At 68.0% G+C, this 16349-nt stretch overlaps 1 protein-coding gene across 3 annotated transcripts in view; it reads right to left on the bottom strand.

The window, feature by feature from the left end:
* The window catches only part of LOC104141637 (serine/arginine repetitive matrix protein 4), a 55996-nt gene extending 41286 nt beyond the window's left edge, over positions 1-14710 (bottom strand). For all 3 annotated transcript variants that reach the window (XM_068911484.1, XM_068911482.1, XM_068911483.1), the window contains exon 1: positions 14553-14710. In XM_068911484.1, coding sequence (XP_068767585.1) covers positions 14553-14683 — 131 coding nt within the window. In that variant the 5' untranslated portion in view covers positions 14684-14710. The remainder of the gene's footprint in view (positions 1-14552) is intronic.
* Positions 14711-16349: the final 1639 nt, after the last annotated feature.

Here is a 16349-nt window from a genome sequence, read left to right as displayed (position 1 = left end):
TGAAGCACATGAGGTGACATGCTAACACAACCTGCTGTGTCCTCACCAAGTGAGGAAGCAAGACAAAGGCAGGAGCAAATGCTCTGCAATGTCTGAATAAACAGCTCCCTGCTCCTCTCCCTAATGAACTCGGAGCATCGCAGCCAGGCCAGGAGCTGTCGGACAGACCACCGGGCCTGTCAGCAGCTCAGAGCTTGCAATTTATGTCTGATGCAACTGCAGCTGAACACAGGTCACAGCTCCCTCCCCGTTTCTCCCCTGACAGACCCTCAATGTTTGCCTGCCCAAGTGCAGCAAGGCTCGGAGATGCAGCCTGGTTTTATAGCCCTGCATTTATTTGAACCTCATCAGCAACGTGGCTGAGTTGAGAACATGGTACACATTTTAATGACATGTTTGCACATGGATGCAGAGAAGGGAGCATGTGCTCCAGGGGGAAAGAAATCACAGAAAAATAAAAAAGATGGAGGTCAAGGTCCCTCGTCAGTGTTGCCAGAAACCAAACAGCCACTTATTCCAACTGACTTCTGCACAAAGCATCCCAGAGAGACATGCAGGCCTGGCCAAAATCTCAGCTGGCCTCCACAACCTTGCCGTGTGCTAGAGAAAATTTATTGTATTTGAAATACCAAACCTGCTACTGACTTGCCAGTATCTCACTGTGCTTCCTCCTCCCCAGCCCACCATCATATCACCACCGCAGTGTTTGGAGCAGCCTCAGCAGCGTGGAGGAAGGCTGTCCTCCCTGCTTGTACAAGCAGGGTGACAGACCAGAGAAAACGCACCTGCTTGTGCTGGAAGCCCAAACTGGAGCGCCTGGGACAACCCAGAAGACCCAAGAGGAACCACATGAGGCTTGGCAGCTGCTCGCAAGAGCCGAGCGGAGCACAGCAGAGCTGTGCTTGCCTGGCCCCTGCAAGAGCAGCGGGGAGACCAGCCGAGTCCCTCAGGTCACAGCACTAGGATGAGGAGCAGAGCTGGAGCTGCAAAAACATTGGGTAAGAGGTCTCCAAAAAACGCTGGGGCTTGGGCAGGAGCAGACAGGGCTGCCCTGTTTGCCAAATGGAAGCAAGCAAGCCAAAACAAACCAGAGCTCAAACACTCAGGAGGGAAGTAAATAGGTTTTCAGGCCCTGGAGATGTTTATTTCAAGGGACACGAAGATGAATGGAAAGTCATAAACCATACCCGACAGGGATGCCGAGAACACTGTTTTTTGTGTGTGTCATCCAGAATATTATTCAAAGAAATAAAACAAGCATTGGCAGGTCGGAGCCTGGCCTGGCTGGGGGGCTGCACTCACGCTGGGCTGGCCATCCCTGAGGACAGAGAGCGGCGTCCCCGTTTCTCCTCGTTATAATGCTGAAGCCAGTGTAATACTGAAGCCCACAGGTGGGCTGTGGGGCTGTGAGCAAGGAGCTGGGGCTGGGTGGACATTGCACATCTGGCAGGCTGGAGCAGGGCCAAATGGGTGCTCAAAGAGCGATGCAATGCTAAAACAGCACATCAGCCCCAGTTAACCATGGCCAGAGGCTTACAGACCCCAGGGAAGGTCACCCCCCAACCGTGCAGTGGCTTTTGCCAGCTCGGGAAGGTTTCCAGAGGTTCTCGAGGATGCTACTAGTCCTGCCAACCCCAGGCACCTGTGCTGGGGCAGCCCAGTGCCTCGGTGGGATGTGGTGTGGGGTTCCTCGACCTTGAAAAAAACATCCTTTCAAAAGGCTGATCTTTGTGGGAGCCACTTTTCTCCCATCTGAGCTTTTAAGGATGTGCATTAGCCAAATACAAGTGCTAGAGGTCACTGAGGGGGAAGCTGGTGAGGTGCCTCCAGCCCAGGATATGCAGGAGGCGATGTGGGCTGAGCTCATGGTCTCTCTGGCTTTAAAATCTGTTACTTCACTTGTAATAAATCTCCCAGTCTCTTCCCAACATCTATGTTATTTTTAACCATCCGGGAAACTACATGGTTAATTGCTTTCTTTGTGCAACTAATTAGCTTGTGGCCTTTCCTGAACCCCTTTTAAGAACAGTCTTCCGAGGCTCAGTCATTAGGATCCATTAAAAATGTCCCCAAATTAATGATCTGTGGAAAGGCCGGGATGGATCAGCTCCAGCGGCAGAGGCGGGAGGGTTTCTCCTGGGGCTGGCGGCACGCCGGGGCACCGCTGGTTTGCCGGAGAGGCCCAGCCTGGCGGGAGGGCTGGTGCTGACGTCCCTCGCCCCAGCGCCGCGGCTTCCCCCCCAGCACCCGCGGAGCCACCGGGCCACCTGCCTTCGCACGCACTGAGCGCCTCTGCGTTGAAATATATTGGCCTTGAGGCACCCAAGGATGGCTCTCCTGGAGCATGCTAGGAGACATTCCCTCTGGACTTGGAAGTAATTATTGATGGAAATAATTATTCTCCAATCCCATCAAAGCCTGGCTTAAATTCAACCAAATGTTCTCCTCCGATGAACGCTGAGAGTCTCTAATGCTCTAAACTGCCTGGTAATCCCTTTGGATTAAGTTCCATGGACATTGATTGAATATATATACCTATATGTATACATCTGCAGCCCCGACGGACAGCCCAGGCAGGCAGGAGGAAGAGGAGGGAGGAAGGATACCCGGGTTTGCCCTGCTGGGTGCGACACCGCCGTGCTTTGGCCCCGCAGCGAGGACCGCAGCCTCCCTCTGCCCACGTCCGTTCCCGCGTTTGCCTCCAATCGAGCGCCCCTTGCCCGGGGCGGCCCCGGCAGCGGGCGCCTGAATCCCCACTGGAGGATGAAGTGGTGAGCGAGCCCAAGGTCGCGTCCCGTCTGCCGAGCACCCAGCCCTTGGCAGCCGGGAGCTCAGCAGCCCTGCCTGCCTGCCGGAGCCCAGTTTCTCCCTTTCCGTTACGTGATTGCTTGCACTCTCCCTTTTTTTTCCCCCCTCTATTTCTTCCTCCCAGGCATAAATCCAAGCGATCCATCCGGGCCGCACAAAGGCAGCATCGCTGCTGCTGCCGCCGCTGGCCTGCCGACGGCTCCGATGCCCTGTGCAAAGCCTCCCTCTGCAGACAGCTCCCCTGGGCCCTTCCCGCACCCTGCCCTGGCCGCAGGCTCCGGTCAAGGACGGGGTTGTTTTGGGCCTCATGGCAATTTTGGCCACTTTTCCAGCTGGTGGGAGCAGATGGGAGGGAAGCGGCAGGCAGCCAGGGCGCAGGGCTCTCGCCTCGCCCGCCAGCCCAAGGCCTTCGCCGCCTTTCAGCACCGAAGCAGCCCACCTCTGCCTTTTGCTCTCAGATTGGGGCTCTCCCCCGTTTTCCTTCCCTGACAGCACATCTCTGCGGCGGAGGGAAACGATCTCTTCCTTCCCGTAACAGAAATGATGCAGAAAAGGTCGCTGGTGGGAAAGAAACCAAGTACGCCTAACCTCTTAGCGCTAAGGGCAGTGAGAAACCCAGAAGGTCACCTCCGGACAGCCCAGATGGAGGACAGAGCCGGTGAACCGAAGCCCCAATAACGTCTTGGTAAAACCTGCCTCAGGGAGAGGGGCAGAGTCGCAGCATTAAACGCTCTGGCGGGGAGGGAGCTGCGTGCGGGACGGCGTAACCGGAGAGGTGGCCGTGCCTTTCCCCTTTAAATGCGGTGAAACCAACCCAAATCCAGCCCTGGGCAACCCGTCAAAACCCTGCGGGTGCCGAGCCGTGCGACGGGAAGGCCGCGGGGACTGGGGGTGCCGGCTCTCGGGTGCCTGCCCTGCGGCCGGGGTGCGAAAGCACATGCAGAAACGCGCCTTGAAAAAGGTGCTTAAAAACAGCAGCGGCCCAGCCTGGCTGTCGCACCGGCTGAGCTGCGAGGCCTGGGATGCCACGAGTTGTGCTGGGCTCAGCAAAGCCCCCGTCACAGGGTTGCTGGAGGAAAGCGGCGCCGGCGGGTAATTCAGAGCGGGAGGCAGAGCTAGCTCGCCAGCCATCCCCCTTTCTGCGTGCCGTGGCCCAGTGCCAGCCCGCCAGGCCACGAAACGCGGCGCGGGAACGGGAGCCGAGAGCGGCACGGCCGGCTGCCCCCTCGCCCCGCGGTGACGGGCGGTCGCTGCAGGTCAGGTCTGTGCGCGAAAGCCCCGCGCGCTGCCATTTCCGGGCAGCCGGGGCAGCTCCCTGCCGCAAAGCGGTCATCAGTGGGCCGTCGGCCCCCCAGCCCCGGGGCAGAGACAAACAGGAGGACTGCCGCCTTGGAGACCTCCCAGCCGCTGCACCTGAGCGCCAGAGGCACCTCTCCAGCCCCAGGAGCACCTTCCCTCTCGCCTGCCGGACCGGCCCCATCAGTCTCACCCTTCCTTCCGTCCTGCCCCGGCCCCTCTCCCCTTCCCGGCCGCTTTGCAAGCGTCAGTACGAAAACAGCAGAAACGGGGCTGGCTGGGAAAAAAAACTGTGCCGTGGCAGGTCGCCCGCGCTGGGGCAGCTCCGCGGCAGCGATCCGCAGCAGCGAGGCCCTGCCCGAGCCCCCGAGCCCTGGCCGCCCTCGTGCCGGCGGCGTTTCCGAGCTCAAGACAGAATTTGCGGGGGGGAAACTTCACTTCTTTGCCCTTTTCAGCCCTCACCGGCTCCCTGTTGCCAGCATCTCCGCAGCCCCCCGGGAAGACGCTCCAGCCAACCGGAGCCGGGAAAACTAAAAAGGTTAAAGCATCTCTGATGAGCCTATTAGTTGTGCGTGTTTCTCTGGGCATTAAAACGATGACGGATGCCTCGCCTGGGGGATCAATGCGGCAATATCGATCTGCTGAAGGACGCAGACAGCCGGGGCAGCCCCGCAGCCCCGAGGAAGAGCACGAGAAAGTCCCGCGCCGGCAGCCGCTCGCCGGGCCGCCGAAGGGAGCCACGGTCTCCCTGGCGGGAAGCGGGCAGCTGGAGTCACGTCGGCTAAATCGATGCGAAAAATCAATGCAATTTAAATGGAGAGAAAGATTAAATATCGGCCACAAAGTGCTCTTAATTACAGCACCCAATCGGAGAGTGCCTCGCCTCGAGAAACGGGCCGGGCAGCGCTGCGCTCTTCCCCCGCGGTGCCCCGGGGCCGGCGGCCCCCGACCCGCCACCCTCCGAGGAGCCTTCGCTGCGTCTCGCGCGGCAGCAGTGCAGCGACGCTCCCCTCCCGCGAGCCAGTCCCCGGGCACTCGGGTGCAGAGATGCTGTCCGAGGTGCCCATCACCGTGGTATCGCGTCTCCCTGCGAGCTGCCCGCTGGCAGGGCAGGGCGTCCCCGGGAAACCAGAGCGACAGCCCCACAAAGGCAACGGCCGCCGCTCCGGTGTGCGGAAATACTAGGAGCGTTTCTAAAACACGCCACTTTTGCTAGTAAAATTGCCCTTTTATTTTCTCTCTTGCTCTCCCGCTTTTCCTCAGCTGATCGAAAAAGAAAACGGTCAAACCGTTCCTTTGTCCCAGCAGACGGGGGGGAGGGGGGGAAAAGAGAAGAAGGTTGCAAAGACATTTCCAAGCACCGACTCCAGCAGATGTGTTTACGTAAATCCGTTTGAAATGTGCACTAAAAATACCTCTCCAGAATTAGGAGAGGGGGAAAACTGCCAGCGCTTTCCACAAACCCACGCATGCACAAACACCCCACGGCAGGTTCTCTTCCCCACCTCTTTCAACGCGTTATTATTAGTGCGGCAGGAGCCCTGCAGTTTGTTACTGAAAATTATCATAGCCAAGCACGGAGATGTTTTCCCTGATTGCACGGACGCCAAGCCCGTTCCGCTTTCGTCTTCTCGCAGCTCTTTTCTCGCGCCTCGGCAGGGGCACCAGCTGCAGCGAAGCGCGTGGCTTCCTTGAGGCGGTTGAAACACAGGGCAGAAACCCACTTCCATAATACGCATTTGACATGCAATTCTCGCCCCCGCCTGCCGCTGCCAGCCTGGCTGCGGGAACGGCTCCGTTCGCGCCGCGGGAACGTTTCACGGCCTCGTATCGGGGGGCCGAAGCAGCAGCTCGGCTCGGGACCCCCCCGGCGCGGGGCTGCGACGCCTGGCTGAACGGCAACGCGGGCGCTGCCCGGCTGCGAGAGGCCCGGTGCCCGGGAGGAACGGCGAGGAGCCCGCGCGCCGGCGCCTCGCCGCGGCCCGCAGGACCGCCCGCGCTGCCGACGCTTTTCCCGGCGGCTCTGCCTCGAGTTGCTCCGCGGGCTGGACGCCGGCAGCCGAAAGCGCTCGGCCGGGCGGAAAAGCCGGCGGGTGCTTGCCATGCGTCAAGAAAGCCGCGGCGCCGGTGGCGGGCGGCCAGGCAGCCCGGGCTCGCCGCCCGCGTGCTGCTCGGCGCCGCGCCGCGGCCGAGGGCAGCGTTCGCCGGCCGAGCAACCCGCTTCCCCCGCCGGAGAGCCCGGGAACGGAGGCGGCGGGGAGACACGGAGCCGTGTTCGCTTTTCTGCACGTTCATCTCCAATCGGCCGTAGTAATAAGCGTATTGCTCGCTGGGATTCGCGAGGCTGAACCAATATTTGTAAAGCGCTTCGCTGTCCTCGGCGGAAAGGCAGCCTGGGGCTGCAAAGCCCTGGCGTTGCTCGCGGGTGGGTAATCCAGAATTATTCACGAGCAAAAGCAAGATTATGCAAACGTGTTCATTAGTCTCCAGGAAAAGAGCGGCGTTAGTCTCGTTAACGACGCCACGTTACGTAGGCGCGCGCGCGCGAGCCCTGCCGCTGCCCCTGCTCGGGTGAGCTCGTCCCGGCCGCTCCCAGGGCTCGAGAGCGAGGCCCACGCCGGCGCAGACACCGCCAGGACCCCTCGGCGGCGCCCCGGACCCGCCGGGCCGGCGGGTTTGCTCCCCGGCCGGCGCCGAGAGCGGCCGACCGGGCGTCTGCCAGCCGCGGCCGTGACGCGCCGGACGGCTTCGGGCTGCGTCCCACGCTCGCCCGGCGCCTTCGGGCACTTTGCGGGATAAGCGAGGCAGGTCGGAGGCGGACGGCAGGCGACAGGGGCTCCGGCGAGGGGCAGGCGGCGGCGAGCCCAAAATACCGCCTGGCGCAATGCACGGCACGTGCCTCCCGCGCGGGAGGCTGGGCGGCTCCTTCGTTATTTTCACAAAGAAAATAATTAGTCCCAATCAAGGCAGAAGCTCTTCAGAATTACAGCTCATTAACTGCGCCCCCGTTTGTCTCTTCTGCATGGAAGTCACGCGGCTGGTGAAAATTATAGGGCCCCCGGCGTCGGCACGAAACACCCGCTTGTCCCCGGCGCGGGGACAAAACGCCGGCGGCCCTTGCTCGGCCCGCAGCCGGCCGTGCCCATGGGCGGCTGCTGCGCCCCCCCGGCCCCGGCCGGCCTCCCCGCTCCGTCTTCCGCGCGCCGACGGGCGGCCAAAGAGGGGGAAAAACTTCTTCACGCGGAGTCAAAAAGGGGAGATCCCCGGTGAACAGGAAACCGGACCGCCGGCCTGACGGGCGTCCCGCGCTCGGCCCGCCGCGGCCGTGCCCACGCCGACGGACGGCTGCCTCCGCCGGGCCGCGGGCGCTGCGGCGGCGGGGAACAAGTTGGACTAACGACTTTATTTAGGCACTACTAGATGTTCCCGTCGTGTACGCACCGCTTGCTCAGGCCGTGAGCTACGCAGCAGCCCAGCGGAGCCGCAGAGGGACTCAGCAGCAGCGGCCCCCTGGACGCAGCCGAAATCACAGCCTCCCACTCCGGCTCCTCCCGTCCCCGGGGCCCCTTCCCCGGCGGCGCGGAGCTCATTAAAATACATATCCTCCTCGGGATTCGGCTCGGGCAAGAGTTCGGCGGGCAGGAGAACGAGGCCCCGGGGCGGCGATGGCAAAGCCATCAGCGGGGCGGGGGGGCCCCGACGGCGAAGGGGTCCCCGCTGCCCGGGGGGCTCCCGGCGCGAGTCGCCGGCGGGGATTTAACGGCCTCGTCGGGGCTCTGCGACGATTAAGAGGTTCAGCAGCCACGGGAAGAAAAGGGGGGGGAGAGAGAGAAGAAAAGGGCAGTCACGCTTGACGTGATTTCACCGCAGCGACGCTGCGCTTGCGTTCGATAAGTTCATATCGCAAAAAATATATGTAAGGAAGGTCCAGCCGCGCCAGGCGGAGACGCGGGGACGGGGCTGCCGGCGAGGGCTCAGCTCCAGCCACCGGCCCTCCGGAGGGATAAATCCCTGGGGCGAAACGGCTGGGAAGGGCCCGGCCCGGCGGGAGACGGAGCGCGGGCCCTGGAGAGCCCCCGCCGCCGCCGGGGCGAGGAGGCGCCTGACCTCCCTCGACAGCAAAACCCGCGGGGAGAGGAGCCGGGCTCGGCCGGGGACGGAGACGAGACCCGCGGCCGCCTCGAGCGGGGCGACGCTGCCCTTCGGCGGGGGCCCCTCGCTCCCTCCAGCTCCCACGGGGAGACCTGGGGCCAGCAGACGCCGAACGGAGCCCAAAGGCAGAGCCGGGGGGGGGGGGGGGCGTCCTGCCTCCTCGCGGGAGCCCGCCGCCTCCCGCAGGAGCGCAGCACCCGAACCCCGCCACGAGGGACGGCGGGGGCCCAAACTGTGCCGGGCGAGCGCGTGGATTGGAGGCCCGGCTCCCGGTTCGGTCCCCGGCACCGACCAAACCTCAGCGCTCCTGCGCTTGTGCCCCCCGGCGTGCGGGCTGAGGGCGCAGCCAGCCGGCGGCGGCCGGGGGCAGGCGGCGGGTGCTGCGGGGCCGGCACCCAACGCGCCGCCGCCGACCCCTCGGCCCAATTTCACGGGCCAGAAAGGGCCCGTTCAGCCCAAGCAGGGCCGGGCCGAGCCGCCCCCGCGCCCCCCTGACCCCCCACGGCAGCGCGGCGGGGGGGGGTGGCGGCAGCTCCGGGGTGCCCAGCGGAGCGGCGGGGGGGTCGCGGCCGAGGGGGGGGGGGCGCCAGCGAGCCCCCCCCCACGCACCCCCCAATTAGCGCCCGCCCGCCCGCTGCCGGCCAGCTGGAGCCGCGGGGCAGCGCGCACAACAGCGGCCTCTGAACGGCGCCGCCGAGCGCGGGGGGCCTGGCCCCCCCCTTTCTTTTTTCTTTTTTTTTGGGGGGGGTTCTTTGTTTTGTTTTGTTTTTCTCCCTTTTTCTCTGCTTTCCAAGGTGCTCTCCCCCCCGCCGCGCCGCGGGCTCATTAGCGATGCTGCGCGCCGGGAGCAGATGGCAGACGGCAGACGGGCCGCCGCCGCCGCCGCCCGGCCCAGCCAGACTCGGCCCAGACCCGGCCCCAGACCCGACCCGGCCCCAGACTCGGCCCCAGACCCGGCCCCAGACCCGACCCGGCCCAGACCCGGCCCAGACCCGGCCCAGACTCGGCCCCAGACCCGGCCAGACCCGGCCCCAGACCCGGCCCGGCCAGACCCGGCCCAGACCCGGCCCCAGACTCGGCCCAGATCCGGCCCCAGACCCGGCCCCAGACCCGGCCCCAGACTCGGCCCCAGACCCGGCCCAGACTCGGCCCAGACTCGGCCCCAGACCCGGCCAGACCCGGCCCAGACCCGGCCCAGACTCGGCCCAGATCCGGCCCCAGACTCGGCCCAGACCCGGCCCCAGACCCGGCCCCAGACCCGGCCCGGCCAGACTCGGCCCCAGACCCGGCCCCAGACCCGGCCCCAGACCCGGCCCAGACTCGGCCCCAGACCCGGCCCCAGACCCGGCCCCAGACTCGGCCCAGATCCGGCCCCAGACTTGGCCCCAGACTTGGCCCCAGACCCGGCCCAGACTCGGCCCCAGACTCGGCCCCAGACCCGGCCCCAGACTCGGCCCCAGACCCGGCCCAGACTCGGCCCCAGACCCGGCCAGACCCGGCCCAGACTCGGCCCCAGACCCGGCCCGGCCCCAGACCCGGCCCAGACTCGGCCCCAGACCCGGCCCCAGACTCGGCCCCAGACCCGGCCCGGCCCCAGACCCGGCCCAGACCCGGCCCCAGACCCGGCCCGGCCAGACCCGGCCCAGACCCGGCCCCAGACCCGGCCCCAGACCCGGCCCCAGACTCGGCCCAGATCCGGCCCCAGACCCGGCCAGACCCGGCCCAGACTCGGCCCCAGACCCGGCCCGGCCAGACCCGGCCCCAGACCCGGCCCCAGACCCGGCCCAGACTCGGCCCCAGACCCGGCCCGGCCAGACCCGGCCCCAGACCCGGCCCCAGACCCGGCCCAGACCCGGCCCAGATCCGGCCCCAGACTCGGCCCAGATCCGGCTCCAGACTCGGCCCAGATCCGGCCCCAGACCCGGCCCCAGACTTGGCCCCAGACCCGGCCCCAGACCCGGCCCCAGACTTGGCCCCAGACCCGGCCCAGACCCGGCCCAGACCCGGCCCCAGACTCGGCCCCAGACCCGGCCCCAGACTCGGCCCCAGACTCGGCCCCAGACCCGGCCCAGACCCGGCCCAGACTCGGCCCCAGACTCGGCCCAGATCCGGCCCCAGACTCGGCCCCAGACCCGGCCCGTCCAGCCCGGGCCGCCCCCGCGCAGATGGGCGCTGCGGCCGCCGTGACCGCCCGGGCCATCTGCCGCCCCCCTCGCCGCAGCCGCCCGGGCGATTATCTTTTAAGTCCTGCTTTTACTCCGGCAAGGAGGCTGCCTGGGAGCCCGACCCCCCCCTTCCCCTCCCAAAAGCACCCCCAAACGGCGCCAGGCGCAGAGCGGCTCCCGGCCTGGCCCTGGCTGCAGCCCGCGGGCACGGCCCGGGCGGCCGAGGGAGAGGGGCCAGCGGGCACGGAGGAGCCCCGGCCGAAAGGCGGGGGGACACGGGGCGGCCGCAGAGCCCGGCCGGCGCCTCGCCTGCCAGGCCGCCCGCGCCCGGCGGAGCGCTGCCCGCAGCCGCCCCGCGCTGCCCGTCTGGCTGCGGCTGCGCAGCAGGCGCGGGTTCCCCGGCCCCCGCTTCCTCCCAGCGGCTCTTCACGCGCCTGATTAAGCCATTGGCACTCACATAACTCCCCAAAAGTCAGAAAGGAATGACCTAGCAAAACTCAAAAGCGACCCAAAGGCGTCCTCGCCGTGGCGCAGCCACCGGCCTCCTCCGGCAGGAGCCGTTCCCGGCGCGGCAGGCTGCAGCGCCGGCGCGTCCCAGCGCTCCCGCTGCGGCTGGCCGGCCCCGGCCTCCCGCCCGGAGGGGCTGCCTGCAGACCCCGGCCTCCCCGCTCCCCATCGCCGCCGGGGTCTCGCCTCCGCCGGGCGCAGCCTGGCACGGGCCGGCTCCCCGTTCTTCCTCGGTTTGTTCCTTGCTCGGGCACCGCTGCGCCGGGGGCATGGCCCTGCTGGCGGCTCTCAGACCGCCCCAGCTCGGGGGGCTGCTCGGCGGGCTGTTTGCACGCGCTGGAGCAAACCCCCCCAGCGGCTCCGCAGCAACCGTGCCAGCGCTGCCAGCTCCCAGCCGGCCCAGCTCGGCCCCCGCTCTCGCCCCCGGCAGCCAAAGCAGAACCCGAGATCGTCCGCGGCCCAGCCGAGCTCAGCCCAGCGCGGCCCACCTGCCTGGGGAAGGCCAAACGGAAAAGCCCCCTCTCCCCAACTGCCTCCGTTTTTCCTTTCAGGCTACAAACTGCTCGATAATCCCGGCCCGGCCCGAGCCGGCAGGGGAGGGATTACCGTGCGCTTTTGTCCTAGGATGAAACACGCTTTTAGTAGAGCTTTAACACTCCCAGACTCCCAGCGAGCGAGATGGGAATTTAGACCGAAGAGGCGTTATCTCCGGGAGCAGGGGCACGGTGCCAGCCAGGGCATCACCTCCCACCCGGCCATTTGTGCCTAGGCAGGAGCTAACACGGCACGGGGAGCCGGGGGGATTCGGGCCGGGAGCATCCCCTCCCGCTGCGCCATCCCCGGCGCTCTCCGAAGCCCGGAGCGGAGACCGCGCTCCCGGGGCGAGCAAACCTTCGCCCGTGCCTCGCCAGCGCCGGCCCCGCCAGCGCCTCCAGCGCGGCAGACCGCGGGAGCCGAGGCCGAGCTCGGCAGCTGTCGAGCGCGGGAGAAAGCAGGCATCCAGATGGTCATCTTCATTTTTCATTTGTCTAACCGGCCTCTCCGTCTCCTCCCCGGTGCCAGGCTGCTCCCTGCAAGCAGCTTAATTTGCTCTTAAATGAGCCAGGAATAGTCTCGGGGGAAAAAAAAAAAAAAAAAAAAGGCCGCGCTGATGAGCAGCCTGGGGAAACCTTCAGGAGAAAAACCAGACCCCAAAGCGGAGCCGGGAAGAGAGACGCGAGAGGAGCGGCGCAGCCCTCGGGACCGATCTCCCTCTCGCGCGGGCTGGCGAGCAGAAGCACGCCGCGGGCCTAGCGGCGTTTCGGGAAAGCACGACCTCGCTCGCCCTCCTCCAGCCTCCGGCTTTGGTCCCCGGGCAGGAAACCCCCGTCTGCCACCCGCGGGGCTGCAGCAAACCTCTAACCACCGCCGCGCCTGCCCCGCGCCGGAGGGAAAGCGGCCGCGTGAGGGGGCTGCCGGGGCCGGCGAGACGCTAACGCCTGCGGCGAGCGCGCCGGTGCAGATGGCCGGCCCGCGGGGAATATCACGTAGCCCGTGCCCCGCTGCGCGGCCTTGCTTTCCGGCGACATATGCTGCGAGGAGACAAAAGCCGCGGGGGGGATGGAGGCGGAGAGCTCGCGAGCCCGCGGCGCGGCCCCTCGGGGCACGGCCCCTCGCCCGGCCCTCCAGCAGGGAGGGTTTGCCAGCGCCAAGGTGTGAAACGCAGCAGCCCGGAGGCGCCGGGGCCGGTCCCCCCCCTCCGCTGAGCGCTTCCTCCCCGCTGCGCAGATGGTGTCCCCCTCCCGCCCGAGCGCTTAGTGCTCCGGAAGACACGAGCCCATTTGCATTTGGGAACTTTTAATGGAGCCTGAAAACGCTCCCGTCCTGCGCTTAGCCCAGGCATCGACCCGCGGCCGAGCCGGCGGCCCGGAAACGGGCTCGCAGCCACCGCACGCGAACGTTTGCTGTGAATGATGCTCGTCGATGGGAATTGCTTCATCGCCATGCAGGAGCCGGGCATCCTTCCTGCTGCGCGGGCTCACTGGATCCCCCCGACAGCCTAATTTGATGTTTTATTTCATCTTTCATTGCGAGACATTTAAAAAGCACGGCTCTTTCAAGCCAATTCAGGCAGGAGAGAGCGTGTGCGTGCGTGCGCGGACACACAGCGCGCTCTTGGCTGGTCTGCGGGCCAACATGTGAATAACGTAACCTGGTGCAGGGGGGGAGAGACAAACCGGTGGCTCCTCTCGCGCACCAAGACCGAAGCCGTGCCGAATGCCCTCTGCGGAAATGAGATCTGCTCTTCCCGTTTGGAAGGCTAAGCGGTGTCTTTTTCAATTTCCTAATCGGATTGATCACAATCAGCGAGACGGGCGATTTCGCGCTCGTCCCTAACAAAACCCGCCGGGGCGGCTGGGCCGCCGAGAGCGGCGGCTGAGAGGCGGCGTTGCCGCGGCCGGCACGCAGGCTCAGCTTGCGCCACCGCCCTGCAGACCAAGCGGCTCTCCTCTACCGACCCATCCTGCTCGTGAAACTTTTGGTCGCTCCCCACACTGGGTGGGGAGCAGCCAACAGCAACAATAGGGAACCCGCGAAAGCCTCATTTCCTTGGAAAACCAGTGCAAAGCGGGTATTTTTAACCAATATTAAGACACCGACAATAAAAGCGCTCCGAAGCGGAGCGGAGCTACTGTGGAGCAGCAGAATCCACAGGGATTCTTGCACGCCTGGCAGCACTGCCGTGCCCCTCGGGGGCTAACAGCCCCTGCACCCCGTTTCACGGCTCGTGCCCCCGCTCCACTGCCGGCAAAGCCCGTGGCATCGGCCAGCGGGTCCCTGGGCCCGGCCGGGACAGGGCGGACGGGCACCAGCCCTGTGCACCAGCCAGCGCTGAGCTGGTGTTGCGCTGCACGGCAGAGCCCCGTGCCCAGCGGGCACCGCTCGGCGGGGCGAGCTGGGGGCACGGGAAGGCCGTGCCCTCCCAGAGGGGCAGAGCAGCGGGAGACGTGCCTGCAGCAAAGCGTCGGCCGCTAGCCGGGTGCCCTGGAGGGAATCAGAGCCAGGGCTGCCTCGGTCCCCTCGCTGCCCGCTGGCACCTGAGCAGCCGTGGCCTCGGGGCCACGTGCCCCCAGGGGAGACATCAGCATCGCCTCCTGCACCCAGGCAGCGGAGGTCGCACCCTGCCCGGGCATCGCCTTCCTGAGGGCTCCCAGTGGGTGCCTGGCGAAGGGGGGATGCAGAGGCGAGATGCTCAGCAGGACACGCGCTCCTCGGGGCCTGCACAGCGGGGACGGTCGCTTGGACTCCGGCCGGGGGTGCCCACACTTTCTCGGGTGCCCTCAGGGGCCCAGCACGAGATTTCCAGGACCCTCATCCTGCTCCCCCCGGAGGCAACCAGCTCTCGGGGTCAAAGCACCCGCCGAAGCCAGGGTTCCCCAACCCGCTCTCCTCCGGAGCGGCTCTCCCCCGGCGGGTGCAGCCCCTAACGGGGGGCATCCAAGATCCCCCAGGCCGAGGGGGTCCCTCCAAGCCCCCCAGCCCCTAAGGAGGGGGAGGTGAAGAGCCGGGGGGGGGTCTCTGCAGTCTCGCCCAGCCGGTGTGGGGAGGGGATAACACTGGGGGGGGGTAAGGGGTCCCCCTTACCTGGGCAGCGGCTTGCGGGCCGTGATGCTGGCCACGATGATGCTCTCGGGCCGCGGCGTGGCCACGGCCTTGAAGGTGCCTCGCCAGAACTTCTCGAAGAGCTGCTTCTCGCCCTGCTCCGCGCTGGCCATGGCCCCGGCCCGGCCCCCCCGGCCCGGCCCGCCCGGCCCCGCCGCTCTCCGCGGTGCTGATCGCTACATCCCGCCCGGCCCGGCCCCGCCGCCGCCGCCGCTGCTGCCCGGCCCGGCCCGGCCCGGCCCGGCTCGGCTCGGCTCGGCTCGGCTCGGCTCGGCTCGGCCCGGCTCGGCCCGGCTCGGCTCGGCCCGGCCCGGCCCGGCCCGGCCCGCGGGGAGCGTGTGCGGCCGAGCCGCCCCCGCCGCCGTTTTGTGCCGGGCGAGGCGGGGAAAGGGGCCGGGCCCGGCGGTGCGTCCGCCCCGGCACCGCCCCGCGCCCGCCCCGGCTCCAGCCCCGGCTCCAGCCCCGGCCCCGGCTCCAGCCCCAGCTCCGGCTCCAACCCTGGCTCCAGCCCCGGCCCCGGCTCCAGCCCCAGCTCCGGCTCCAGCCCTGGCTCCAGCCCCGGCTCCAGCCCCAGCTCCGGCTCCAACCCTGGCTCCAGCCCCAGCTCCGGCTCCGGCTCCAGCCCCGGCCCCGGCTCCAGCCCCAGCTCTGGCTCCAGCCCCGGCCCCGGCTCCAGCCCCAGCTCTGGCTCCAGCCCCGGCCCCGGCTCCAGCCCCGGCCCCGGCTCCAGCCCCGGCCCCAGCTCCGGCTCCAGCCCCGGCTCCAGCCCCAGCTCCGGCTCCAGCCCCGGCTCCAGCCCCGGCCCCGGCCCCAGCCCCGGCCCCGGCTCCAGCCCCGGCCCCGGCTCCAGCCCCAGCTCCGGCTCCAGCCCCGGCTCCAGCCCCGGCCCCGGCCCCAGCCCCGGCCCCGGCTCCAGCCCCGGCCCCGGCTCCAGCCCCAGCCCCGGCTCCAGCCCCGGCTCCAGCCCCGGCTCCAGCTCCGGCTCCAGCCCCGGCTCCAGCTCCGGCTCCAGCCCCGGCCCCGGCTCCAGCCCCGGCCCCGGCTCCAGCCCCAGCTCCGGCTCCAGCCCCAGCTCCGGCTCCAGCCCCAGCTCCAGCCCCGGCTCCGGCTCCAGCCCCAGCCCTGGCTCCAGCCCCAGCCCCGGCTCCAGCCCCGGCTCCGGCTCCAGCCCCAGCCCTGGCTCCAGCCCCAGCCCCGGCTCCAGCCCCGGCCCCGGCTCCAGCCCCAGCCCCAGCTCCAGCCCCGGCTCCGGCTCCAGCCCCAGCCCCAGCTCCAGCCCCAGCTCCGGCTCCAGCCCCGGCCCCGGCTCCAGCCCCAGCTCCGGCTCCAGCCCCGGCCCCGGCTCCAGCCCCAGCTCCGGCTCCAGCCCCGGCTCCGGCCCCAGCTCCAGCCCCAGCCCCAGCCCCGGCCCCGGCCCCGGCCCGCGGCGGGGAGGACGGGCAGTGCCGCCCCCTCCGGGGAAGGGGGTGCAGGAGCCGCCTCTTCCCCCCCCCGAGCCTTGGGGCAGATCGCTCAGGGAGGTCTCAGCTCCCTCCTGCCCCTCGGCAGCTCCTCCTGCCTCCGCTCGGCTTCGGCAGCCCCTTCACGCATCCCCCCCGGTCCCCATCTTGTCCCTTCGCTGTCCCCAGGGTCCCCCCCCCACCCCGCTCTTCCCCCGTCCGCAGCCCGGCAGCCGCCCCCCGACCGCAGACACCCCCTCGCCTCGCGCCCCGCGCTGCCCCGCTCCCCGGCTGCCAGCTCCCGGGCAGCGGCAGCGAGGCCTCCCGTCGCGGCCAAACG

This window comes from Struthio camelus, chromosome 17, assembly GCF_040807025.1.
Source record: "Struthio camelus isolate bStrCam1 chromosome 17, bStrCam1.hap1, whole genome shotgun sequence".
Taxonomy (NCBI): Eukaryota; Metazoa; Chordata; class Aves; order Struthioniformes; family Struthionidae; genus Struthio; species Struthio camelus.
The sequence above is the reverse complement of the archived record's forward strand: the minus strand, read 5'-3'. Positions and strand labels throughout refer to the sequence as shown.